The sequence below is a fragment of the Triturus cristatus genome, chromosome 3_1 (genome assembly GCF_964204655.1).
Source record: "Triturus cristatus chromosome 3_1, aTriCri1.1, whole genome shotgun sequence".
Taxonomy (NCBI): Eukaryota; Metazoa; Chordata; class Amphibia; order Caudata; family Salamandridae; genus Triturus; species Triturus cristatus.
The window spans coordinates 34,345,959-34,367,571 of NC_140583.1; the positions used below are offsets into that span (position 1 = coordinate 34,345,959).

Sequence of the window (21,613 nt, forward strand, 5' to 3'; positions counted from 1 at the left end):
AAAGAGCTTTGAGACTCACCACAAAGAGAGGTTTGGCTCTGCCTACATGTTGCCCCCTTCAAGTGCTCATGTCATGCCATGTCATCAGTATTTGAAGGGTGGGCATGTCACTGGTGAGGATACCCCAACACCTGGAGAAGCAGCTACCGCCCGGCCTGGGGTCTACTGGAAGCTCTATGTGTGAACAGTGCACTCTTGTGAAAAGAGAGCCAGTGGAGGTTTTTAAGATGAGGGATGATGTGAGTGCGGGGTAGGAGGTTGGGTTTGAGTCTGGCTGCTGCATTTTGGATGACCTAGAGTGTCCTGTTGAGCAGTGTGGGGATTGTGCGCTCATTGACAAAGTCCATCTTGCTGATGATCAGACCCTGTGTGACGGTACTTCTAGAGTTCAGCAGAAGCCACCTTAAAATGTGCCTTAGGCGCTTGCAGGTGTGGAAGCAGAAGGAGGCGACCAAGATTATCTGGCTGGTCACAAAGCCTTGCTTGTCGATCACAATCCCTAAGTTTGTAGTTTTGGTTGATGGGTTAGATGTTCACACTTGTTCGGATGTCCACCTGTCTGAGGTTTAGAGTGAGGTGTCTTTTCTGACGAGTACCACTTCTTTCTTGTCAGAGTTGAGTTTTAGACAGTCTGGGAGATATTCTCAAGAACATGTGATAACTACCGCAAAAGTAGCTTAACGCAACCCTCCACATTGCAGACTATCGCGGAAAAATAACTCTGTGTTAACGTGGTATTCACAAGCCGGCGGTACCATGCAATAGGCTCACAAGAACACGTCAAATGTCCGCGATAAAGTCAACACGATGCTGCAAAAATGCGAAACACTAATGCAAATAAAGCTGCGATGACGCCAATCACAATACAAAAATCAGCAAAAACCAGCGACAAGCCTGCAATTCCCACACGTCATGCGGGAAAATGCACTATAAAAGCAACAAAAAAAACCACACCAAAACCAAAAGAAACTGCGTAGCACCATGGATGCCCCCGGACCTAGGGCAGAGGGCAACGCGAACACCACAAGCCCCACAGATCACCAGTAAGGAACAACGGGGTTGGGGAAGGCCAAGGAGAAGAGGGAGAGGAAGACGGGGTGCAGTTCGCAGGAAAGCCAGATCAGCGCCACGGAGGTGACAGAACACTACCATCAACTGAACGTCGATATAAAAAACGTGATTGCAGTCGGAGTGTCGAGGAGGTCTATGGAAGATGACAAGAGGCGCTGGCATGATGTGAAAACCCAAACCAAGCACAAACCCGCTGCCAACAGGAAGGCAGCAATGGCGACTGGAGGTGGGAGTCGTGCGCCACGGGAGGAGCTGGAGCAACTGGAGGCCACAGTATTCAGTGTGGAGATGGTGCAAGGAGTTGGGATTACGGACACAGCTCGATAGGACCTGACACAACATCAACAGGGTGAGTATCGACCAGGGACTGGGGGGATAGGGGGTGGCGGGCACAATGGCACACATGCACAACGACGTGTAGCACACTGCACACCCACAATGATCCTGGATCATGTCCCACATCCTCGTGGCACACTGCAGCACACACACATAGCAATCACAGCACATCCCACGACAATGTGGTACAAAGTGCAACACCGACACTGCAGAACAGAGGACACAACTGGGTCCGACCATGCGCAGAAACAGGCCAATCACATCTAACATAGCAGGAAACTGTGAGATTGAAATGTACGTGTACAAACTCACATCTGTCATGTAGTCCACATGTTCACTGTCCCGCCTCAAATTGCAGCACCTCCCAAACAGTCACAATGTACATTGTCATACAGTCTGCATGTAAACAAGAACAATGCGCCAACATACATGTCAACAAAATGTCAACATGCATCTCCCCGTCAGATTGCAGAGGGACAAACAACAGCTCCAGCAGAGCAGATCAGACAACTCATCAGTGATGCTGGAGAGGACCACCACAGCTCTGACACCAATGCCCTACAACAGCTCATGGACATCTTAGGCAATCCACCCCCAGGAGCAGGGCAGTCAAGCTACATAGAGGAGACCCCAGCCCCTGCACAGACCACACAGCAGGAAGCACCCGCCACCACAGCTGGCTCCCAACACGCCACCGAGCCACTCATCGCATTCCAATGCCAGGTGTCAGAATGCCATAAGGAGGTGGTCAAACAGGTGCGGGTGGGGTCAGAACTCATGGAAGCCGAACTGGACCACATACGTGGGTGTCTAAGTCCCATCAGGGACCACCTACACCCCACAAAGGAGACCCACACTGCGACAGAGACACATGCATTTGCACATGTCCTGTAATAAACCACGCCCAGAGCCCCAGAATTATCATTTACACAACCACGCCGGACCTCTGTACGATGGCCCAGTCCACTCCCCTTACGTATATAGTGGGTAACGACAAAGCTACACCTCCAAGGTCCTACCTGCTGCCAGCGGGGACATGGTTGCGTCCACTGTACACATCACAATGTAATGTTGTAGGGCCCGGGGCCCTCATGCATACATCATGACCACACAGACACACGCAGATAGTTTGTGGGACTGGTTACGGGCACGTGCGCCCAGGCCCTTTATTGGCAGGGTCACATGTACAGTGACGCCTGTGTGTGTGTGGGGGTGAGCCAGCCCGCAAGGAGTGGTTGGTGCTGGCAACAACTACAACAGTGAAGTATTCGTATCGGTAAAGGGTTTAGATTGAGAACAGGAAGCAATGGCGCTCGGCATGTACGCTAGAAGTGTGTGATGAGGATGGAAGTACACGGTGCAAAAACAGGTCAGGGGGGACAAACCCAAATGAAAAAAATCCTGCAAATGTGTAGGTAAAGAACTACACAGTAAATATAGAACAAAGTCCTGTGCACACGTATAAAGATAGTGGTTTTCGTGTAAAAACCAAAGTTAGAAATTTCTTTTTGCTGAAATTATGGACATCAACATCAGAAGTATCTTAGATGTGGATTTAATATCAATCCAGATCAATACCAAGTGAACAAACCAGCCGACACGTGTTTCGTCACAACGTGGTACAATTGTGACTCTTCAGGGCTGGGAAGGACACAAAACAACAAATAAAACAAAAGGAAAAAACTGACTGGCGCATAAGAAATGAAATTAAAATTGGAGTGCTGACAAAAGGTGAACACCTCAGATAACGTGGAGACCCTATGTTGTGAGAGACACAAAGATTTGGTGACTTCACACTACATAGAAAACCAAAATAAGTGAAAAATGTTGTGGACTAAGAAATTTCTATTGATGGCAGCGCATATACGTTATTCTGAACAAGGAGACAAAAGACATTATGCATGAGCTGAGTCTGAAACCATAAACATGACACATTTGAAATGAGATCATTGGTGAAGACTAAGATTTTGTGAAGGGTGACATGATGCGAAAATTTTAAATACTGCAGAAAACTTAATCATGAATGTCGTAAGTTCACAAGAGACGTAAGCCAAGTTAGTGATTTTTTACACACTGTGTCGACCGTGCAGCACGAGGAGATAAAAAATAGCAAATATATGGCAGCTGAAAAGTAGTACGCAAAGAGCAAATATGGAACGACAAAAAAGTAGTTGCTACAAAACATAAAGATAATATGTGGATGAGCCGAACCGTAAAGACAAAAGGTAGAAAAGGAATCTAATTCTACATGCTATATCCGGACAATCACATAAAATGCAATGTATTAGGGTAAAAAATGACACCTAAGCAATACAATTAAACAAAAGGCGAAATTAGTTAGCGGTATTAAGGGGGTAGGAAATGTAGGAAACATGGAAAACAAAAGTAGACTGACAAAGTACAGAGTCTTATAGTGGCGCTCATAAGCAGAAGCAAAATAGATTAAGATCACTAGAAATTAGTTAGGCAGGATTTAGTAGGTAGGAAAAAGCAGGAGAGATGGAAAGTAAAAGTAGGCTGACAGAATACACAGCTCTAGAGAGGCTCTCATGACCATTCATACCGGAAGAGCTGCCCATAAGTAATGGATAGTTACAAACAAAACGGGCATGTAAAGCAAAAAGAGAGTTAAAGCAAATTTACAAAATGTCTACCATTCATACCGGAAGAGCCGCCCATATGTGATGGATGGTTAGAAACAAAACCGGGCATGTAAAGCAAAAGGAGAGTTGAAAACAAAGGGAAAAAATGTCTACCTGTATGTGTGGCAAAATCATGGCAGATCTAAAAGGAGAGGGGGCAAAAGGGAAGGTAAAACAACGATATAGTAAGAAGCCAAAAGTCACGTGTAATGTAAAGCGCTAAATAAAAAATATAGTGTGCACTCACCGCGGTACCGGTGATAATTCCGACCCGGTATACGACACGGGTTGATCAAAATAGAACAGGCGGGAAAAGGAAAAAACAAGCTTTCCCTTTGTCCACAAGTTAAGGGACGTGAATGTAAATAGACGGGTGCATCTGTAAGAAGCAATCTGGGAAAAGAAGGGGAAAAAGGAACAAAGTACTGTGAATCCTGAAACAAAATAATAAATGTATGAGGGAAATGGCAGCAAGAAAAATAGGGGGCCGGCATCTAGTCGGCTTACCTGCGTTCCAGAATCCTGGTAGTAGGATTCACGTAGTCCTGTCTGGGCTAGTGGAAGCGGACGATACTGAAAGCGGAAGTAAAGTAGAAAAAGGGGAGCGTAACACTAGAATGTGAGGAAAACTTCCGGTACGAAACAACAGGAAGTGAGTATTTAGTGGGGAAAGAATCCACACTATAACGTGGGGAGGAATGAACAGAGTGAAAAGATAACCATCAGACACGCTATGAGGCGCTAAATGTTGTACCGGCAGCGTCCCATTTTCCCCACGCTACTCCTCCTTTTCTAATCTGACGCGTTCTGGAGCACTCAACGTGTTACTTTCAGCGCTCTAGCCTCTTTCCTGACGGTCGGCTATGGGGAGATTAGCAATAAAATACAGACTTTCCAGTACCCATGGGTGTACCGGCAACCAACACAGTGATGTGCATTTAATCTCTGGGTGACATTACATTATTTGTCATTCAAGTTGCTCGCAATGTTGCTTGTCCACAGTTGCAGACGGCGTCTTCTGTTAACTAACTAATACCCCAATACACTATGTGGTTCAACGCAACGCAGGTTTACAATACTTTTGCCATGTTTTTCTTTTTACCTTCTTGTTGTTTATCTGCTTTCTATATCCTAGGACACTAAAATGTAGTGCTCTCCCACCCTGGCCTCGAATCCTTCACAGCCTATGAGGGTGAGTTTCCTTACACTACTCCTGGTAATTTGACGCAGCCTATTCTGGGTTGGTCAGTGTATTGATTTATATATTTTACTGCTGCTAGCTCGAAGTAAGTCCTGCACACGTTTGCTCACAATCGACGCATGTCACGGTTTCATTGACATCACCAATTGTCTACAGCTACCCTGATATCTCGGATTGTTTTTTATTGTAATGCTTATACTTGTAATTTCTTTTTTTCTCTTTCGCAGGTTGTGTTAATTTACTAGTGGTACCACACATTTTTAGGGTGCTGTACGTGTGGCCACCAGTGATACCTCTTAGAGGTTGTGACCACCACCAAAAAAGTGTAGGTAGCCGTATCATTTTTTGGTCCTGAAGAATTGCCATTTAATACATTACAAGGCAAGAAACATGTTGACCCGTCTAGCACATTGACTCACACACCTAAAGGTGAGATATGTGCGTTGTATTTTGTTTTTAATCAGGATGGTGACCATGCTTTATTAAAATTGTTTGAAGTGGATCACCTATCCCTGTTTTAGTTCACTCCCCTCACACTTCACATGCACCTACACCAACTATTAAAAGTAACCCCCCACACACCTCACTCATCGGCATTGGAAATAAAGATTTCCGGTAGGAAGGCCCCATTTGGGTGCCTGATCGGGCATTGCACCGCCGGCCCGATAAGGAGCAAGACCCGGTGATGAAGCAAGACACCCGCTTGTTGGGTGTGTGAGGGTCTTCTATTCCAGAAGGAGTGATCTTCACTCCTGCGTATCTCATTACCCTCACAGTGTCACTTTGGTATCTTCTAGTGATTCTAACACACCCTGCGTCATTTTTAGGAACTGCATACCTCTTTGTTTTCACCCTACAACGGGTAGCCTGGGACCCGGACTTAGAGTCTCAGTTAACGGAAGGCATAGGGCCCAAGCACAGGTGCGCGAAGTAGCTAGCAATGCCTGTTTTAGTATTGTGCACTTCTGTTTCTGGTACTAAGCCCATTTGACACGTCTCGTTTACACAGAGCGTACCTGGCGAGAACAGCGGGATGCGCTTGATGCCAGACAACCCCACCAGATTGTTGTCATGTAGCAGAGTCCTGCACTAGTTCCACATATCCAGGCGGGATGTACTCGGGGAGCTAAACAGGGTAACAAGAGTAGTCGTGGTTCTTTCGGTACACATTGTGTGTTAGGGCTGATACCATTTCCCCAGAAGGGGAAAAATATGATATCAATTTGCCCAACTGGCCCGCCAACTGGTGTGACGCCATATAGCTATACACTGGGCCACTCCCTCCCACCGGCCGTCAACAAGTGGAAATTGGACCTGTTGGAGTGGGTGGTGGCGGAGGAATGCAGACTTAGGAGGGTGTGCACTGTTGAAAATGCGGAAAGGGATCTTGAAAGCTGGCTAGCATGCTGTAAGCTCTGGGAGAGCACGGTGAAGGGCAGGGCGAGGAAGAGGATCCGGGCGGGGCGGTGGATGGGGAAGGCACAGCTTCAGCTCAGATACACACATCAGGGAACACATGAGCTTCACTTGAATCGCTGGATAGTGGACACTCACTGAACTTGTTCGACTCTGCAGACCAGGCCACTGAGTAGTTGTGATGACGATGTGAATAGAGAGGAGAGCCCTCCCTGTTGGCGACCTCAGGGAATCTGCAAGTATGGTGGCATAAATGACTGATGGGTCTGTTTCTCTGTTCCTTGCTGCTTGTCTGCTTCATCTGTTGAACCCTGACACCCATAACGCAAATGATCATCCATGTATATGTACCCAATGTGCCATGCTACAATGTTATTTGTATCCATGCTAAGAGAAACTTGAATAAACAAATTTACAAAAAAAGACCATGGAGCGAAACATGTTGAGCCATGAACCCGGCAGCTGTAATGGGAGGTGGAAGTGGATCGAGGCTGGCTGGAACAATGTAGACTTGGTGAAGTTAATGCTGGGGCGATGGCATACTGGCAGAGACCGAGGAGAAGGCAATAATACATTTGTCTAGTGGATCAAGGTTTTGACCGGTAGGGAGGAGTAGCATCACTGGAGTCTGTGTATGTTTTGGCAGTGTCGTGGTGTATGAAAGAGCTCTGTTTCACCTGTTGTTGAAGGTCACTGAGAGGTGTCTAAAGTTGAGTAGATGTCCAAGGAAAAGGATGCATGGAACCAGGGATGCAGGTGTCAGACGAGGAGAGGCAGATAAGTTCAGTTTTGGAGTGAAGAGCCGTCCAGTGGCAGGTTGTTGTTAGAAAAGCTGTGCTTTTTGACCTTCGATGACCAGTGAAATTGGAAAAAGATGCCTGCGACATCAGTGAAAATCCAGTGGGAGAATGCGTATGAGGGTGTTATGGTTCAGTATTCTGTTGACTAATACCTGTATTAAGAATTAAAATTCTGTGAACTATTTGACGCTTCTCAAATATAGCCGTTTTGTGGAATTATTCTAGATAACATTTGAATTAATACCGCTTAAGCATTTGAAAACTTAAAAGTTATCATCCACTAAGCATAAATAATGAAAGGTTTTATGAAACAGCCCTTAGGCACTAAAGTTTATAGGTTTTCGTAACATTTGATCATATGGTAATCATTCATTAATGCCTTACCTCAACAGTTATACCATCATATTAGAGCAGCCAAGTCCATAAAATCACTGCTAATATAATATTAGAATTTTAGGTGTTCATTATAAAACACTAGTAATAAATAAACATACACTCATATAAGGGTTATCAGTTCACTAGGAATAGCATCTCTATGTTAAGCACCTACTCATGTTTAGCAGTGTGCTTAGCAGACTGGCCAGGTCCTCCAACATCTACATCCTGCTGCTAAAGCAATCTACACTAGACCCTCATGACATCGCCAACTGCGGCCCATCGGTTGCCTACCACACATCGGAAAGATTATTGATGTTCAACCCCAAGATCACATCAGTGCCAACCATCTCCTGCATGACGGCCAGCCTGCCTTCGGATCACGCTGCAGCATGGAGACCTCCACTACACACATCGAAGACGATTCCCTCTTCGCCACAGATAAAGATGACCCCTGCCTCCTGATAATGCTGGACCTCTCACCTACCTTGAACACAGTTGACCATCCCTCCCTTATTCACACCCTGGAGTCATAAATGGGTTTCACTGGCAATGTCCTTCACTGATTCTCCTCCTACCTTTCCAGCCGACAGCAGATTGTTCACATGGGCACCCCAGATCACAAAAATCTCTCCCACTTGCAGAGCGCTCAGGGTTTCATGCTGTCTCCTGAGATCTTCAACCTTTACATGAAGCTGCTCTGTGCTCCATTCACAGATAACGGCATCGCGAGTCACCCATAAGCCAGTGATACACCACTCTTCTTGAAAGTGTCCTCTGCTGCAGATATACAGCGCCTCAAACACTGCCTGCACAGCATTCAGACCTGAAGCTCAACTCATCCAAGACAGAACTCCTGTTATTTGCCAAGAACAACCATCAAGATACACTGCAACCTAGCTGAATGACATGAACCTTGGCAACTTTGAACCCCAACTCTCACCGAATGCCAAATCACTTGCACTCTCCCAAGACTATAAGGTCACCTCAAGGAGCACATTGTCAAAAAAAACACAAAGACAGCCTGGTACTAACTCTCTCTTCTAAAGAAAGTAAAACTGTTTCTTCCAGAAAGCGGCTTCAGAACTGCTGTTCAAGCCTTTGTATTCTTGCATCTGGTTGGTGGTAATGCCGTACTCCATGGCCTCCCAGATCCCACACTGACACCCTTAGTGGTTTCCCATACAGCTCAGCTCAGCTCTTCCAGGGAGTGAAGAAATATGATCATGTCAACTTCATCCTGTGGGAACTTAATTGACAGCCTGCGGCATCTTCACATCTTCAGCATTACTGACTCCTGAGGCTTGAGTCGGGAGACAACCTTAGTGTTTTTTGCACATTTAAACTGCTCTGATTCTTAAAGCATTTATTTTTAACTGTTTTTTAATCAATTACAGTTTTACCTTGATTGTACTGCTGTTATACTGTTGTGGGATTTTGGAATCGTCTTTCGGGGGGCAAAGACTTCGGTGCTTCCCGTGATTACTTTGGAGCGGACTAACATTTTGGGGGAAATGTAGGTCAGCGGACTTGTCTTCTACCCCTGACACGACATATGGTAGCGCTGTATGGAATTAGGGATTTTAAGATCTTTAAGATAAACATAACCGCAACAGATAGCTGGAATGTGGCACTGATCTACCTCCCTCCAGGACCCAGGACGAACTTTTGTGATCAACATAGAACAAATAGCCATGTATGTCCTGGCATCAAATCAATTTCTACTGCTTGGCGACTTTAACTTTCATGGGAAAGAATACACTAACCCCGAAGTTAATAAACTCCTATCTAATCTAGAATTACTAGGGCTCACCCAAAGAGTTAAAGGCCCGACACATTTGGCTGGTCATTCGTTGGATTCCATTTTTCCAAAATAGACTAATTTGTCTGCAAACCTCCAATCCCCCTAACATGTACAGATCATTTTATGATTACGTTCCCTATTCAACCTCCGCGTCTCTTGGGCCCCGCTGTGAATAAAGGGCGGAGACACGAAGCGCGTAGACCATGGCATAAACTCACTTTTGAATCCTTTAGTGAGGCCTTTCACCCCAAACTATTAGGCAGCGATCTTGAAGTATCTGAGCTGTTGGAAGGCTTCAATGCTGCCTTCACAACGCCTCTGGATGCAACATTTCCTTTTAAAAATCTCAGCCCCTCACAGTGGCGAGCGTTAGCCCCATGGTATACGTCAGACCTAAGAGTAGAAAAACCCAAATGTAAAACCTTGGAGAGACACTGGCGGCGAAGGAGAGATCCCCAAGATAGGGAACATTATAAATAGGCTCTGTCCCAATACCATCAGAATATAAAAACTGCCAGACAAACTGTAGTGTAGTTCCTATTTCCCTTAGAGGCTCTGCGCATTTGAATAATATACACTATAGTTTTTGCATAGGACTAAGGTCAGTATGCCTCTATCGAGTACATTAAACTTAATTACTTTGTGTGCCAGCTAACTCAGAGGTCACTAGAAACTTCTCGACTAAACAAGAAGGGATTAGTTTCTGACAACCGCATAAACATGACAACTTTGTTTCCCTTAGAATCAGAACGCATCTCAGAATCGTGGAAACAATAGATAACAGTTTCACTCAATCAATCGTGCATGCTTCGTTTCTTCAGAGTTACACAGAAATAGATAGACGGGCGTTTCAATAAAAAAGGATTTATTGAACAGTCTTGTTGCTCCTGTAAGAGATATGAGCTGTTACAATCATTAGACAGTAAGCAAGATATAATACGCACAGCGTAAGCAGTAAGAAGAAATAATACTGCAATAGCATTGTCTTCTATCTATGACATATATTCATATACACATACATAAATAACACGGGCTAAAAAGTGAATACTCGTTTGATGCTTCTAAATAGTTCTACCCCAGTGTAGCTAACCTAGGTGTAGTGCGAGGTAAGAAGTAGGTGCTGTTTTCTATGGTATGGTATATACTAAGTTTAGTATGCCAACAGACCCTCTAGGTTCTAGCCAGCTCCATACCTTTAGAATGTGAGAGGTGGGAATCTCTTTCCGGGTCTCAAACTCTAACACCCGCGAAGGGAGTCAGAACACTGGAAGCTGGATTCTCTGCGAGCAGGGATGACAGAGTCTGGTCAGTGCGTCAGGCCGGGATATGGTCTCTTCCAAACTTGCCGTGGCGAACCGTGCAGTCAAGTTGTGTCGAGCCGTGCCGTGGTTTGCCATGGTAAGGGAAGGTATATTTATAGCTGGAAGGTGTTTAGGAATGCTAGCATTGACGTAAAATCGGGCAGAGGAAGTCGTCATGAATGAACCCTTAAGGAATAGTAGTTGCATAATAGATGAGTTCTTGGAGAAATCAATAATCCTGGATAGGGAAAGTCCCGCCGGCTTAAGGGTCTGTTTTCTAAGAACTCGTTGTGACGTGGGATGGACGGATGTAGGTGACTATGCCTGTATTTGGATTGCATGGCTAATGCCTAAATAAGGACTGGGATTCTATGCCTAAATAAAGGCAATGTGAATTGTGCCTATATAAGGACATGATTCAGGGAAACCTATGTACGGGCATCTAAATCGAAACACAACAGAACTTTTATTATAAATCAAATAGAACAAACCAGTAACTCCTCAAAGGCCCTTTCCAGTATAGTACGGGATTTTGTCTCCCTGCAAGCATGCAGCCAATCCCCAGTGGAATCCCAGGAGTTTTGCAACTCCTGGCAGTCTATTTCCAGGAAAAGATATCTAATATCTATGCTAAATTCCCGTCTGCTGCTCTGCAGGACTCAGAGACCAGCACTAGAGCAGGTGAGCATGGATAAGTAATCCACAGTACTCTGGATTGCTTTCAGCTGGCCACGTTAGAGGAAGTATACAATTCCCTGGCTACAGCTAAATCCGGTTCACCCCGTGATCCCCGTTCCCCTAAGACAATGGCTCTTCTATCCACTTGCTGTGCCCCCTCGATTCAAACATTTTTCAATTGCTCAACACTAACGGGAATTATCCCCACAGCGTGGAAGGAAGCATGTGTACGGCCTATATTAAAAAAAGCCACATCCGACCCTCAAGTACTTAGCAATTATCATCCAATCTCTCTGCTACCTCTGCTGGGTAAGCAATTGGAAAGCCTAAAAAATAGGCAGCTGGGATCATATCTTGAAACCAATAATATTCTGGCTCCCTCGCAATCGGGTTTTCGACCAGGTTTCAGCACAGAGACTGCACTCCTGGCCCGTGACTGACTCACTCAGACAGGTGATGGATGCAGGAGGTTTGGTCATACTGATATTATTGGATCTGTCCGCGGCCTTCAACACCACCTCACACCCATGGCTCATGAATAGATTGCAGGCTTGTGGTATCCAGGGAAGAGCACTAAAATGGCTGCGGCATTTCCTGTCAGATAGACAGCAGACGATCATTTTAGGTCCTTATTCCTCAGACAAAATGCAGTTGGACAAGAGTGTACCCCAGGGATCATGTCTAAGCCCGACACTGTTCAATATATAGCTGGCACCGAATTAAGGCACCACATGTCATTTTTAGGTACAGACTCAGACTGATCATCGTAAACCCTCAGGTAAGCATAATTCTCCCGTGGGTTCTTTACATAAAATATTCTTGCAACTACTTTTCTGCCCACCCCACTGTTTAAAAAATGCTCTTCTCCAAGTAGGGGAGCTTGGGAAGCTGCCGAGGCGCTCATCAAGATTCTGGCGTTATCACACTGGGGTGCACACGCAGAGCATTGACTTCATACAGATCTGACAGTGATGTTATGTTATGCATTTCTGTAGAGCCCACTGTCACCAAGGAGGGCATCCTGGCACTGAGCAGGTGTGAGTTTAGCCAAACCTAGGGCCTAGTGGGACTACTCAAAGAACCCGGTCTTCAGCTTCTTGCAGAATTCAAGAAGTGAGGAGGAGGCTGTTTTGTGTAGCAGCAGGTGTTCCATGCTTTGGGAACGATGTACGAGAACGTTTGATCACCGCATCTGGTTCTCCTAACTCGTGGGATGAGTGCAAGTAAGAGTCTGGATATGCACAGGAGTCTGAAGTGCGCTCATTTGTGTATGATGAGTCAGTGGAGCTCCGTCAGGTGTGGTGTGATGTGAGTGCGGTGTGGGAGGTGGAGAGAGTGAATGGGGAGCCAGTGGAGCTCCTTCAGGTGTGGTGTTAAGTGAGCGCAGTGTAGCAGGTTGAGAGGGTGAATGGGGAGCCAGTGGAGCTCCGTCAGGTGTGATGTGATATGAGGGCGGTGTGGGAGGTGGAGAGAGTGAATGGGGAGCCAGTGGAGCTCCTTCAGGTGTGGTGTGATGCGAGTGCGGTGTGGGAGGTGGAGAGAGTGAATGGGGAGCCAGTGGAGCTCCTTCAGGTGTGGTGTGATGCGAGTGCGGTGTGGGAGGTGGAGAGAGTGAATGGGGAGCCAGTGGAGCTCCTTCAGGTGTGGTGTGATGCGAGTGTGGTGTGGGAGGTGGAGAGTGTGAATGGGGAGCCAGTGGAGCTCCTTCAGGTGTGGTGTGATGTGAGGGCAGTGTGGGAGGTGGAGAGTGTGAATGGGGAGCCAGTGGAGCTCCTTCAGGTGTGGTGTGATGTGAGTGCGGTGTGGGAGATGGAGAGAGTGAATGAGGAGCCAGTGGAGCTCCGTCAGGTGTGGTGTGATGTGAGGGCGGTGTGGGAGGTGGAGAGAGTGAATGGGGAGCCAGTGGAGCTCCTTCAGGTGTGGTGTTAAGTGAGTGCAGTGTAGCAGGTTGAGAGAGTGAATGGGGAGCCAGTGGAGCTCCTTCAGGTGTGGTGTGATGCGAGTGCGGTGAGGGAGGTGGAGAGAGTGAATGGGGAGCCAGTGGAGCTCCTTCAGGTGTGGTGTGATGCGAGTGTGGTGTGGGAGGTGGAGAGAGTGAATGGGCAGCCAGTGGAGCTCCTTCAGGTGTGGTGTTAAGTGAGTGCGGTGTAGCAGGTTGAGAGTGATTCTGGCCGCCGAGTTATGAATGGTCTGCAGCCTTCTGGTGAGTTTTTTTGTTGATCCTGGCATAGAGGGTGTTCAATAGTCCAGCTTGCTTGTGACTGTCATGCATGACGGCTTTCTGGTTGTTGATTGAGAGATATTTGAAACTCTTCCTCAGTATCATCAGGGTGTGGAGGCGTTGATAGCATTGACTTTGGCCGTCATGTCAAGTTTCTCAGTTACCCTCTTTACAAGCAGATAAGGTGAGGCATCACAAACCCCTACTGAGGTAATAGTAAACATGGTAAAATGCTATACCGTGTCTCCCACCAACATGAGCCATGTCAGGAACCCCAAACACACATCACTAGTAACAACGACTATGCTACATAAGCACCTAGAGTTTTTCTGGTCTGGGATGTGTGCTGTAGAAATGGTTAAAGAGTGTTGCATCATTGTGGGGGGGGGGGCCACCGACTCACAATCAGGCAGTGGATAAAGATGTCTCTTAGAGGAAAGGTAACACCTGGTGTTTTCTTCACGCTGCAGGGAGAAGAAGGACGTTCCCGACGACTTTGTTGCCGCCCTGGAGAAGGAAGAGCCGCATTTTGGGCTGGTGGATGGTAACTGCTGATGCTCTTACTTTGGTAGTTTAGTCGTTTTTCACTGAGTATTTAAATACTTCTCTTCACTTTGTGTTTCATGCTTGCTTTCACTGTTTATTGTCATGCTTGGCTATACTGTGTGTTTGCATGCTTGTCTTGTGTTCACTGTGTATGTTCATGCTTTTGTACACTGTGTTTTCATGCTTCTGTTCATTGTGTGTTTTTGTGCTTATTTTTACAGTGTATGTTCATGCTTGTCTTCACTTTGTATGTTCTTGCTTGTTTTTACTGTGTATTTTCATGCTTGTGTTAAAATTGTATTTTTATGCATTTGGTGGCCATGTATTTTCATGCTTGTATTCACTTTGTGTTTCTGTGGTTGTGCTGACCATGTATTTTCATGTTTCTATTCACTGTTCATGTTTGTACTCGCAGGGTCTTTTCATGCTTGTGTTTGCTATGCATTTTCATGCTTCTGTTGACTGACGGGTTTCATGCTTGTGTTCACTGTGTATGTTGGTGCTTGCGTTCCACTAGTATTTTCATGCTGGCATTCACCATATATATTGGTGCAGGGTTGTTCCCGATCAATAGCAACTGGTCAAAATGCCCCGTAGAAAAAGGCCCCCACTTTAGTCACTCCTTAAGGGGCACTGAATGGGGCAAGTTGATTTATTCCTACGACCTCGAGCACACAGTGGATAGAATGCCCCTGGGCCCGGATGGAAGACTTCCCCCCACTTTCAAAGGGAGAGGGTGCTCGTCTTACATAGACTACTTTTTAGTTTCAAGAGGTCTAAAAAATCAGATTATAAAAGTAGAAATAGAGTGGTGCCCGTTTAGTGACCATAACCCTCTGGTCATGGAGCTCCTGCATCCGGGCAAGCAAAAGACCAAGTCCAGGGATGGCATCACAGAAACTGTAACGGCCCAGGGCAGAAGACTTAAGTGGGCAAAAATAGATGGGGCTAGATTTTACAAATCCCTGATGGATAGAGGCAAGTCTCTTATTGATGAGTCCCTAGATCCTTTGGTGACAGAGGTTCGCCTTATAAAAGTGTTTGGACAAATAACAAGTCTGGTCAATGAGTTATTGTCGGTTAAGGCTCCTAAGAAAACTCACCCTAATGCACCAAAATGATTTGACAGGGGTTGTACACTCGCACTAAAAACCTTAAAAATGGCCCTTAGTTGTACACCGAGGGATCAAGCAGAAGTTAAAACATGCAGGTCCATATACAGGAAGGAGTTAAAAAGACGGAAAGCCACTCTGCAGGGGGAAGCATGGGCGGACCTGAGGGAGGCTTCTGAAAACAGGAATATCACAGAATTTTGGAGACTAATAAACTCCCCTTGTTTTCTAGATAATAATACCCCGGAGGTCGCATCAAACATTCTCCCTGAACAGTGGATTGCCCACTTCGAGGGTCTGTATAATCACGGGGAGGTGGGTTCCCCAAAAGAGAGGGAGACGAATCTAGTGTGCAATCAGGTTGTATTTTCCCTGCAAGAGATCAGAATGGGCATTGAGGGACTCACCAAAAATAAATCCCCGGGTCCAGATGGGATCCCCCCAGACCTGTTTCTGAGTCAAGTGGATCTCTGGGCGCCCATTATTACCCGAGTAATAAATGCAACTATAATGGCCGGTTTACCACGGTCCTGGTCTACGGCCATCATAGTACCCATTTTTAAAAAGGGCAATAAAGACGACCCCCAATGTTACCGGCCCATTTCCCTGATAGATGTTACTGCCAAAATCCTGGGAAGAGCGATTTTGAACAGATTGACTGAGTGGGCTGAGGACAAAAACATTATCTCAGATGCCCAGTATGGTTTCAGGACCGGTAGATCTACCAGCGACCAATGTCTGAACCTATACATGCTGATAGCAAAATATACTAAAACCAGCAACAAAACTATGTACCTGGGGTTCATGGACTTGGCCGCTGCATTTGACCACGTCAATAGGAACAAGTTATGGGTAATGATGACCCAACTCGGAATCGACCCAGGGATAATCCACATATTGAGGGAATTGCACAGAGAAACCTCCGCACGGGTCCGGTATAACAAAGATGGGGGACTGACAGAATCTTTTAACTGCACAAGTGGGGTGAGGCAGGGATGTATTTTAGCTCCTTTTTTGTTCTCATTGTACATTAACAGCTTGGAACAATCCCTTATTAATCTGAACGCAGATTGCCCAAGGGTAGGCTCACGTAACATCCCAGTGTTATTGTACGCAGATGATGCGGTGCTTTTGGCACGGACCCAGAAAAGCTTGCAGATCCTCATTGATGGGTTCGTCAAATTCATGGAGGCAATAGACTTGTCTGTCAATTTAAAAAAATCATATGTAATGACAGCAGGCAATAAGCCAAGGACTGCCTTTACCTACAGAATTGGATCCCATACTCTTGAGAGGGTGCAAACATTTTCTTATCTAGGGGTGCTTTTTGACGAGTCTTTAAAATTCACACCCCTCGTACAAGAAAGATCTGGGAAATTGGTGGCATCCTTTGGCGCAATTTCTGGTTATGGGAGAAAAGTCGGCCGCTGGGCCCCAGAACAAACCATGAATTTGTATGATTCAATGTGTCGCCCAAAAACCACGTACGGCTCAGAAGTATGGGGATTCGCAAATATGGATGGCTTGCAAATTGAAGAAAATAAGATATTTCGGTCAATACTGAAAGTCCCCAACAGCACATCAGCCTTCATTGTCCATAAAGAACTTGGAAGACCCTATCTAGAGGACTTGATCAACCTTCGACCAATTCTAGCTTGGATCAGAATTTGGTCAAACCCTGATGCTGCATTGAGCAGGATGATCATACAAGACTGTTTGGGCAGAGACAAACACTTGAAAATCCCATGGATCCATTACGTAAAGACTACTCTAGAAAGTCTGGGTCACCAAGAATTGTTTTTAAATCCTTCACTGATTAATGCTCAGGATAAGTTTAAATTAAAGAGAATTTTTTTGGAAGCATTAGCCAGGAGTACTCTAGAAGGAAGTAAACCCACTGTGAGCATATACAGAAGGCTTGAAACCACCGCTGGGATGGAACCGTACCTTTGTGTTCTTTTTAACGCTCAAGAGAGGTTTTTAATGACTCGTTTTAGGCTCAATCTTTTACCATATTTATTAGCTGAACCAGCAGGTTTTAGTAAATCAATTGAGCAGAAGGGTGCCTGCGGCTGCGACAACAAATCTCCGCAGGACACCCTTCATTTTGTACTTTTATGTCCCCTTTATACCACCCCTAGACGTAGATTTATAAAAGATATCTTGAAAAAGGCAAGATATACTCGAGCCATGGAGGCACTGACCTTTTTACAAAGGGCTAGCGATCCTCTAACATTATGTGCAGTGATTAGCTTTTTGAAATTTGCATTTAGACTTAGGGTCTCTAGAGGTCAGTATTAATCATGCACTTTAGACTCGCTAAATTGTTAGACCCAGGAAGTGACCCATGAGGACTGTTTAGGAATAATGAACTATTCGTCTGTACATAGAATTATTCAATGTTCTGTATACTGATTTAATATTGTCTTAACTGTATATATGTGTACTCTTTTATGATGATTTTTAACCATCGAATAAAGAACAATTGAATTGAATATTGGTGCATGTGTTCACAATGTATTTTAATCTTTACATTGAGGTATTGTTTCTTGCAAACTGATTGTAGGAGGGAGGTATCAACTAGCAGTTAAACAATGCGCGAGTGGCTAAGATGTGATACAGAAAAGAAGGTAACATTGTGTACATCAGGTTTAAGAAGTCTCCAGACATAAATGAGTTTGTGTTTGGTGCATAGATTGAGCTAGGCTTTCTGTGCTTTCAGAGGTCTAAATTTAGCTGTGGATTATTAATAATTGTGGAGTGTCCATCAAGGATTGTGGAGTGTCTATCAAGAATTGTGGATAATCTATCAAGGATTGTGGAGTGTCTATCAAGGATTGTGGAGTGTCTATCAAGGATTGTGGAGTGTCTATCAAGGATTGTGGCGTGTCTATCAAGAATTGTGGAGTGTCTATCAAGGATTGTGGAGTGTCTATCAAGGATTGTGGAGTGACTATTAAGGATTGTGGAGTGTCTATCAAGAACTGTGGAGCGACTATCAAGTATTGTGGAGTGTCTATCAAGAATTGTGGAGTGCCTATCAAGGATTGTGCAGTGTCTATCAAGGATTGTGGAGTGTCGATCAAGGATTGCAGATTGTCGATCAAGGATTGTGCAGTATTGATCAAGGATTGTGGAGTGTCTATCAAGAATTGTGGAGTGTCCGAGTGTCTATCAAGAATTGTGAAGTGTCTATCAAGGGTTGTGAAGTGTCTATCAAGGGTTGTGAAGTGTCTATCAAGGATTGTATCCAAAGGGAGATTAAAATCTCCCCCAGAAGTTAGGGGAGCATTTTGTGGAGAGAACGCTAGCTTTGAGTTTAGAGTATCGCAGAACTGTGATCTATTACATCATTTTTCAATCTCGTTAAGAGTCAGCGATCCTCGTTATCTTGTTATGAGGTGATGATTGAGAGGCCAGAACACTTAGATATCAGTGTAACAACCCCATTCTTTTTGGTCTGTCCTCCTCCCACCGTGAGCTCATCGACAGCGCTTCTCAGTGGTAGATTTGTGTCTCCTGCTAAAAGACATTTTGCCAATTTTCCATCTCCTGTCCAGATGATTCAGGCATTTTGTATTTAAGGAGATTACTTTATTGGAAGACATACGTCCGAAGTTTGATACAGTGAACGTGGCATTGTGTGGGCTAGATAAGTGCATACGCTGAAAGTGCTTCCATGCAAGCTAGTGGACAATGAAACTGACAGACATTATGAGGGATCTAATAGGAAGGGGAAAAGAAAAGAGAAAAAGAGAAGGCACAGTGAAGAACACAATGTAGAGAGAGAGAGAGAGAGATCATTCATTCAGTCACAAGGCGAAAAAACAAGAAAAACAGGAAAAGACTAAAAAATTAAGCAGTACATTCACCCATCCATCCCCAGGCCAAGAAAAGAAGTCTTGAGGAGACATAGGTGGAGTAACAGGATATTGGTGGCAACTTAGGCAAGAGAGAGGAGGGGTTCCGTCAACTCCCCCTATTAGGGAAATCAAGTAACCATTGACAGTGACAAACAAGAATTAAATGCAAAGGATAACATTAGCAACAACATTATCAAAACTGACGCATCAAAGAATACTGCAGAAAGGTGATGCAGAAGACCTATTCATTTTAACAGTTCAAGGCTTGTCTATCAAACTTGGTGTAGGACAGAAACAGGCTCACAATTCAGTATGCCATGTATAGCTATAAGGTCTAATGAAAAACTCATAGAAGGTGCCCTGTGGATCCTGCGAAGAAACCAGAGCATTCCCATCTCTCTTCCAGAGAAAATCAGCATCATAGTCAACTAAGGAAATATGACACGTCAGCGGCCATTATATACCGAGGAAGATACACATATACATGAACTTACTCAAAGTTTAGAAGATTGGTGTTTACTTTGGTGAGATGTGAGTGAGGTCACTCCCCCTCAGCCCAACTTGAACCCTATGCTAAAATGCTGTTACTGGGGTTTTGGGTTTAGGTAAAGGCGCCACAGGGAAACTTCGCATACGTTATCTGTTTATCTTGCTGAGTAGTGTGACGGTGCTATAAGGTGGGAAGTACCGCCTGACTTCCCAGAATTAAGAGCCTTTGCTCTAAACAATTATGCAATCAATCCTTAGCACACGCCCTTTTATCAGAAAGTAGAAATTATTTCGTGTTTTCACATTTATAGTACAATTCAGTTAGCAGAAGAAATAAGTTAGTCTTCTCATATGGGTGGTTCTTTATTCATTAGGTGTCTTCAGTATGGTACACAACAGCCAGCCAACACGTGTTTCGTCGCAACAAGGGAATGTGGTCCCGCGACTTTTTCAAGGCTGTGTTACAAAAGAAATTGAAAACCTATATAGTACATAACTTGAAAACATGTACTAAATGATAATGTCATAGCAACATGGTGGTGATACTCAAAAACCGACTAATAATGGGTGAGCTATGTAGTCCATAGCAATAACAATCCGTATCCGTAAGTACAAACCGAAAAGATTCATGAAATCATAACATAAACATAAAGTTTCTATGATTCTAATAATTGTGGAGAGAGCTTAAACAAGGTCGTGCTAGAGTGGGGAAAACACGTCGAAAAACAAAGCTAATCCTCTTTGTGAAAGTCAAACCCACGTGAAACTAGTCGTAGTGTGATGTGGCGGGTTCGATTCACTATATTTAAGACTATACGGTGTGCGTCTCCAAATGTGCTCGCGTGAATAAAGATTATGTGCCAAATATCGGTTGAGAGAAATTGTGAAAGTAGCACTGAGAGTCATCCGGTCATAGCTACCTATTCTTGGCTTGGTAAAATTATTCTGGAAAAAATAAACATATCTATTTTAGTTATCAAAAAAGAAAGATTATTGAGATACCAAGTCGATATTATAAACATGGGCTGTAATTGTTATAGTAAAAACACCTACTTATTAGGTGGTGATAATTCCAAACCACCTAAGGTTTCTGCAGTAGTGGCATCACTTTCCTCATGAGTTAGTGTTTCTTGAACAGGTTCATTAAATTTTTCAGTACTGTGAAAAATAAGTTAAACGGGTTAGTTTCCCATGACCTTAAACTGTAAACTATTTATGCTGTTAGTAGTACGGGGTAGACGTGCTAATGGGGCACAAAGCTGAGCTTGGTTTGAAGATCTCTATATTCCGCTAAGAACCGGATTAACCGGATGTTAATAGAATCCGACGTGTATCTATGGTACAAATTTATATCTATCACGTCTCACGTATGTGTGATTTTCATGATACGTCGTGCGTTTTTAAGTGCAGGCTCGTATCAAGTAAAAAAGTCCCTTGCTGTAAGTCTGTTATTATTAACATCATCATCCTATTGCAGAAATGGCGTGATTTATACAATATAGTCGGGTGTGACCACATGTCAACATGTAGATGCGGAATACAACCAAGCCGGAATCTCTATCTGTCACCATTCTGAAATTATCCTGTGTATATGCCAGAAAGCGTAAACTACCAGAGGATGCTAATCTGTCCTGTTAATTCAGCGTGAAACGATTTATAAAATACACCGAAGTAAAACCTAAATCCAAGAAAATGGAAACTAATTTTTCAACTGTCCTATCTATTGTCTGGGTAACTCTAACGTACTCGTAACAGCTC

General features: G+C 44.6%; 1 protein-coding gene across 1 annotated transcript in view; it reads left to right on the forward strand.

Annotated features, from left to right (window-relative positions):
- The window catches only part of FREY1 (Frey regulator of sperm-oocyte fusion 1), a 61,762-nt gene that overhangs the window by 4,769 nt on the left and 35,380 nt on the right, over nt 1-21,613 (forward strand). The window contains exon 2 of the mRNA XM_085646277.1: nt 14,316-14,389. Within this exon, the coding sequence (XP_085502403.1) occupies nt 14,316-14,389 (74 nt within the window). The remainder of the gene's footprint in view (nt 1-14,315; nt 14,390-21,613) is intronic.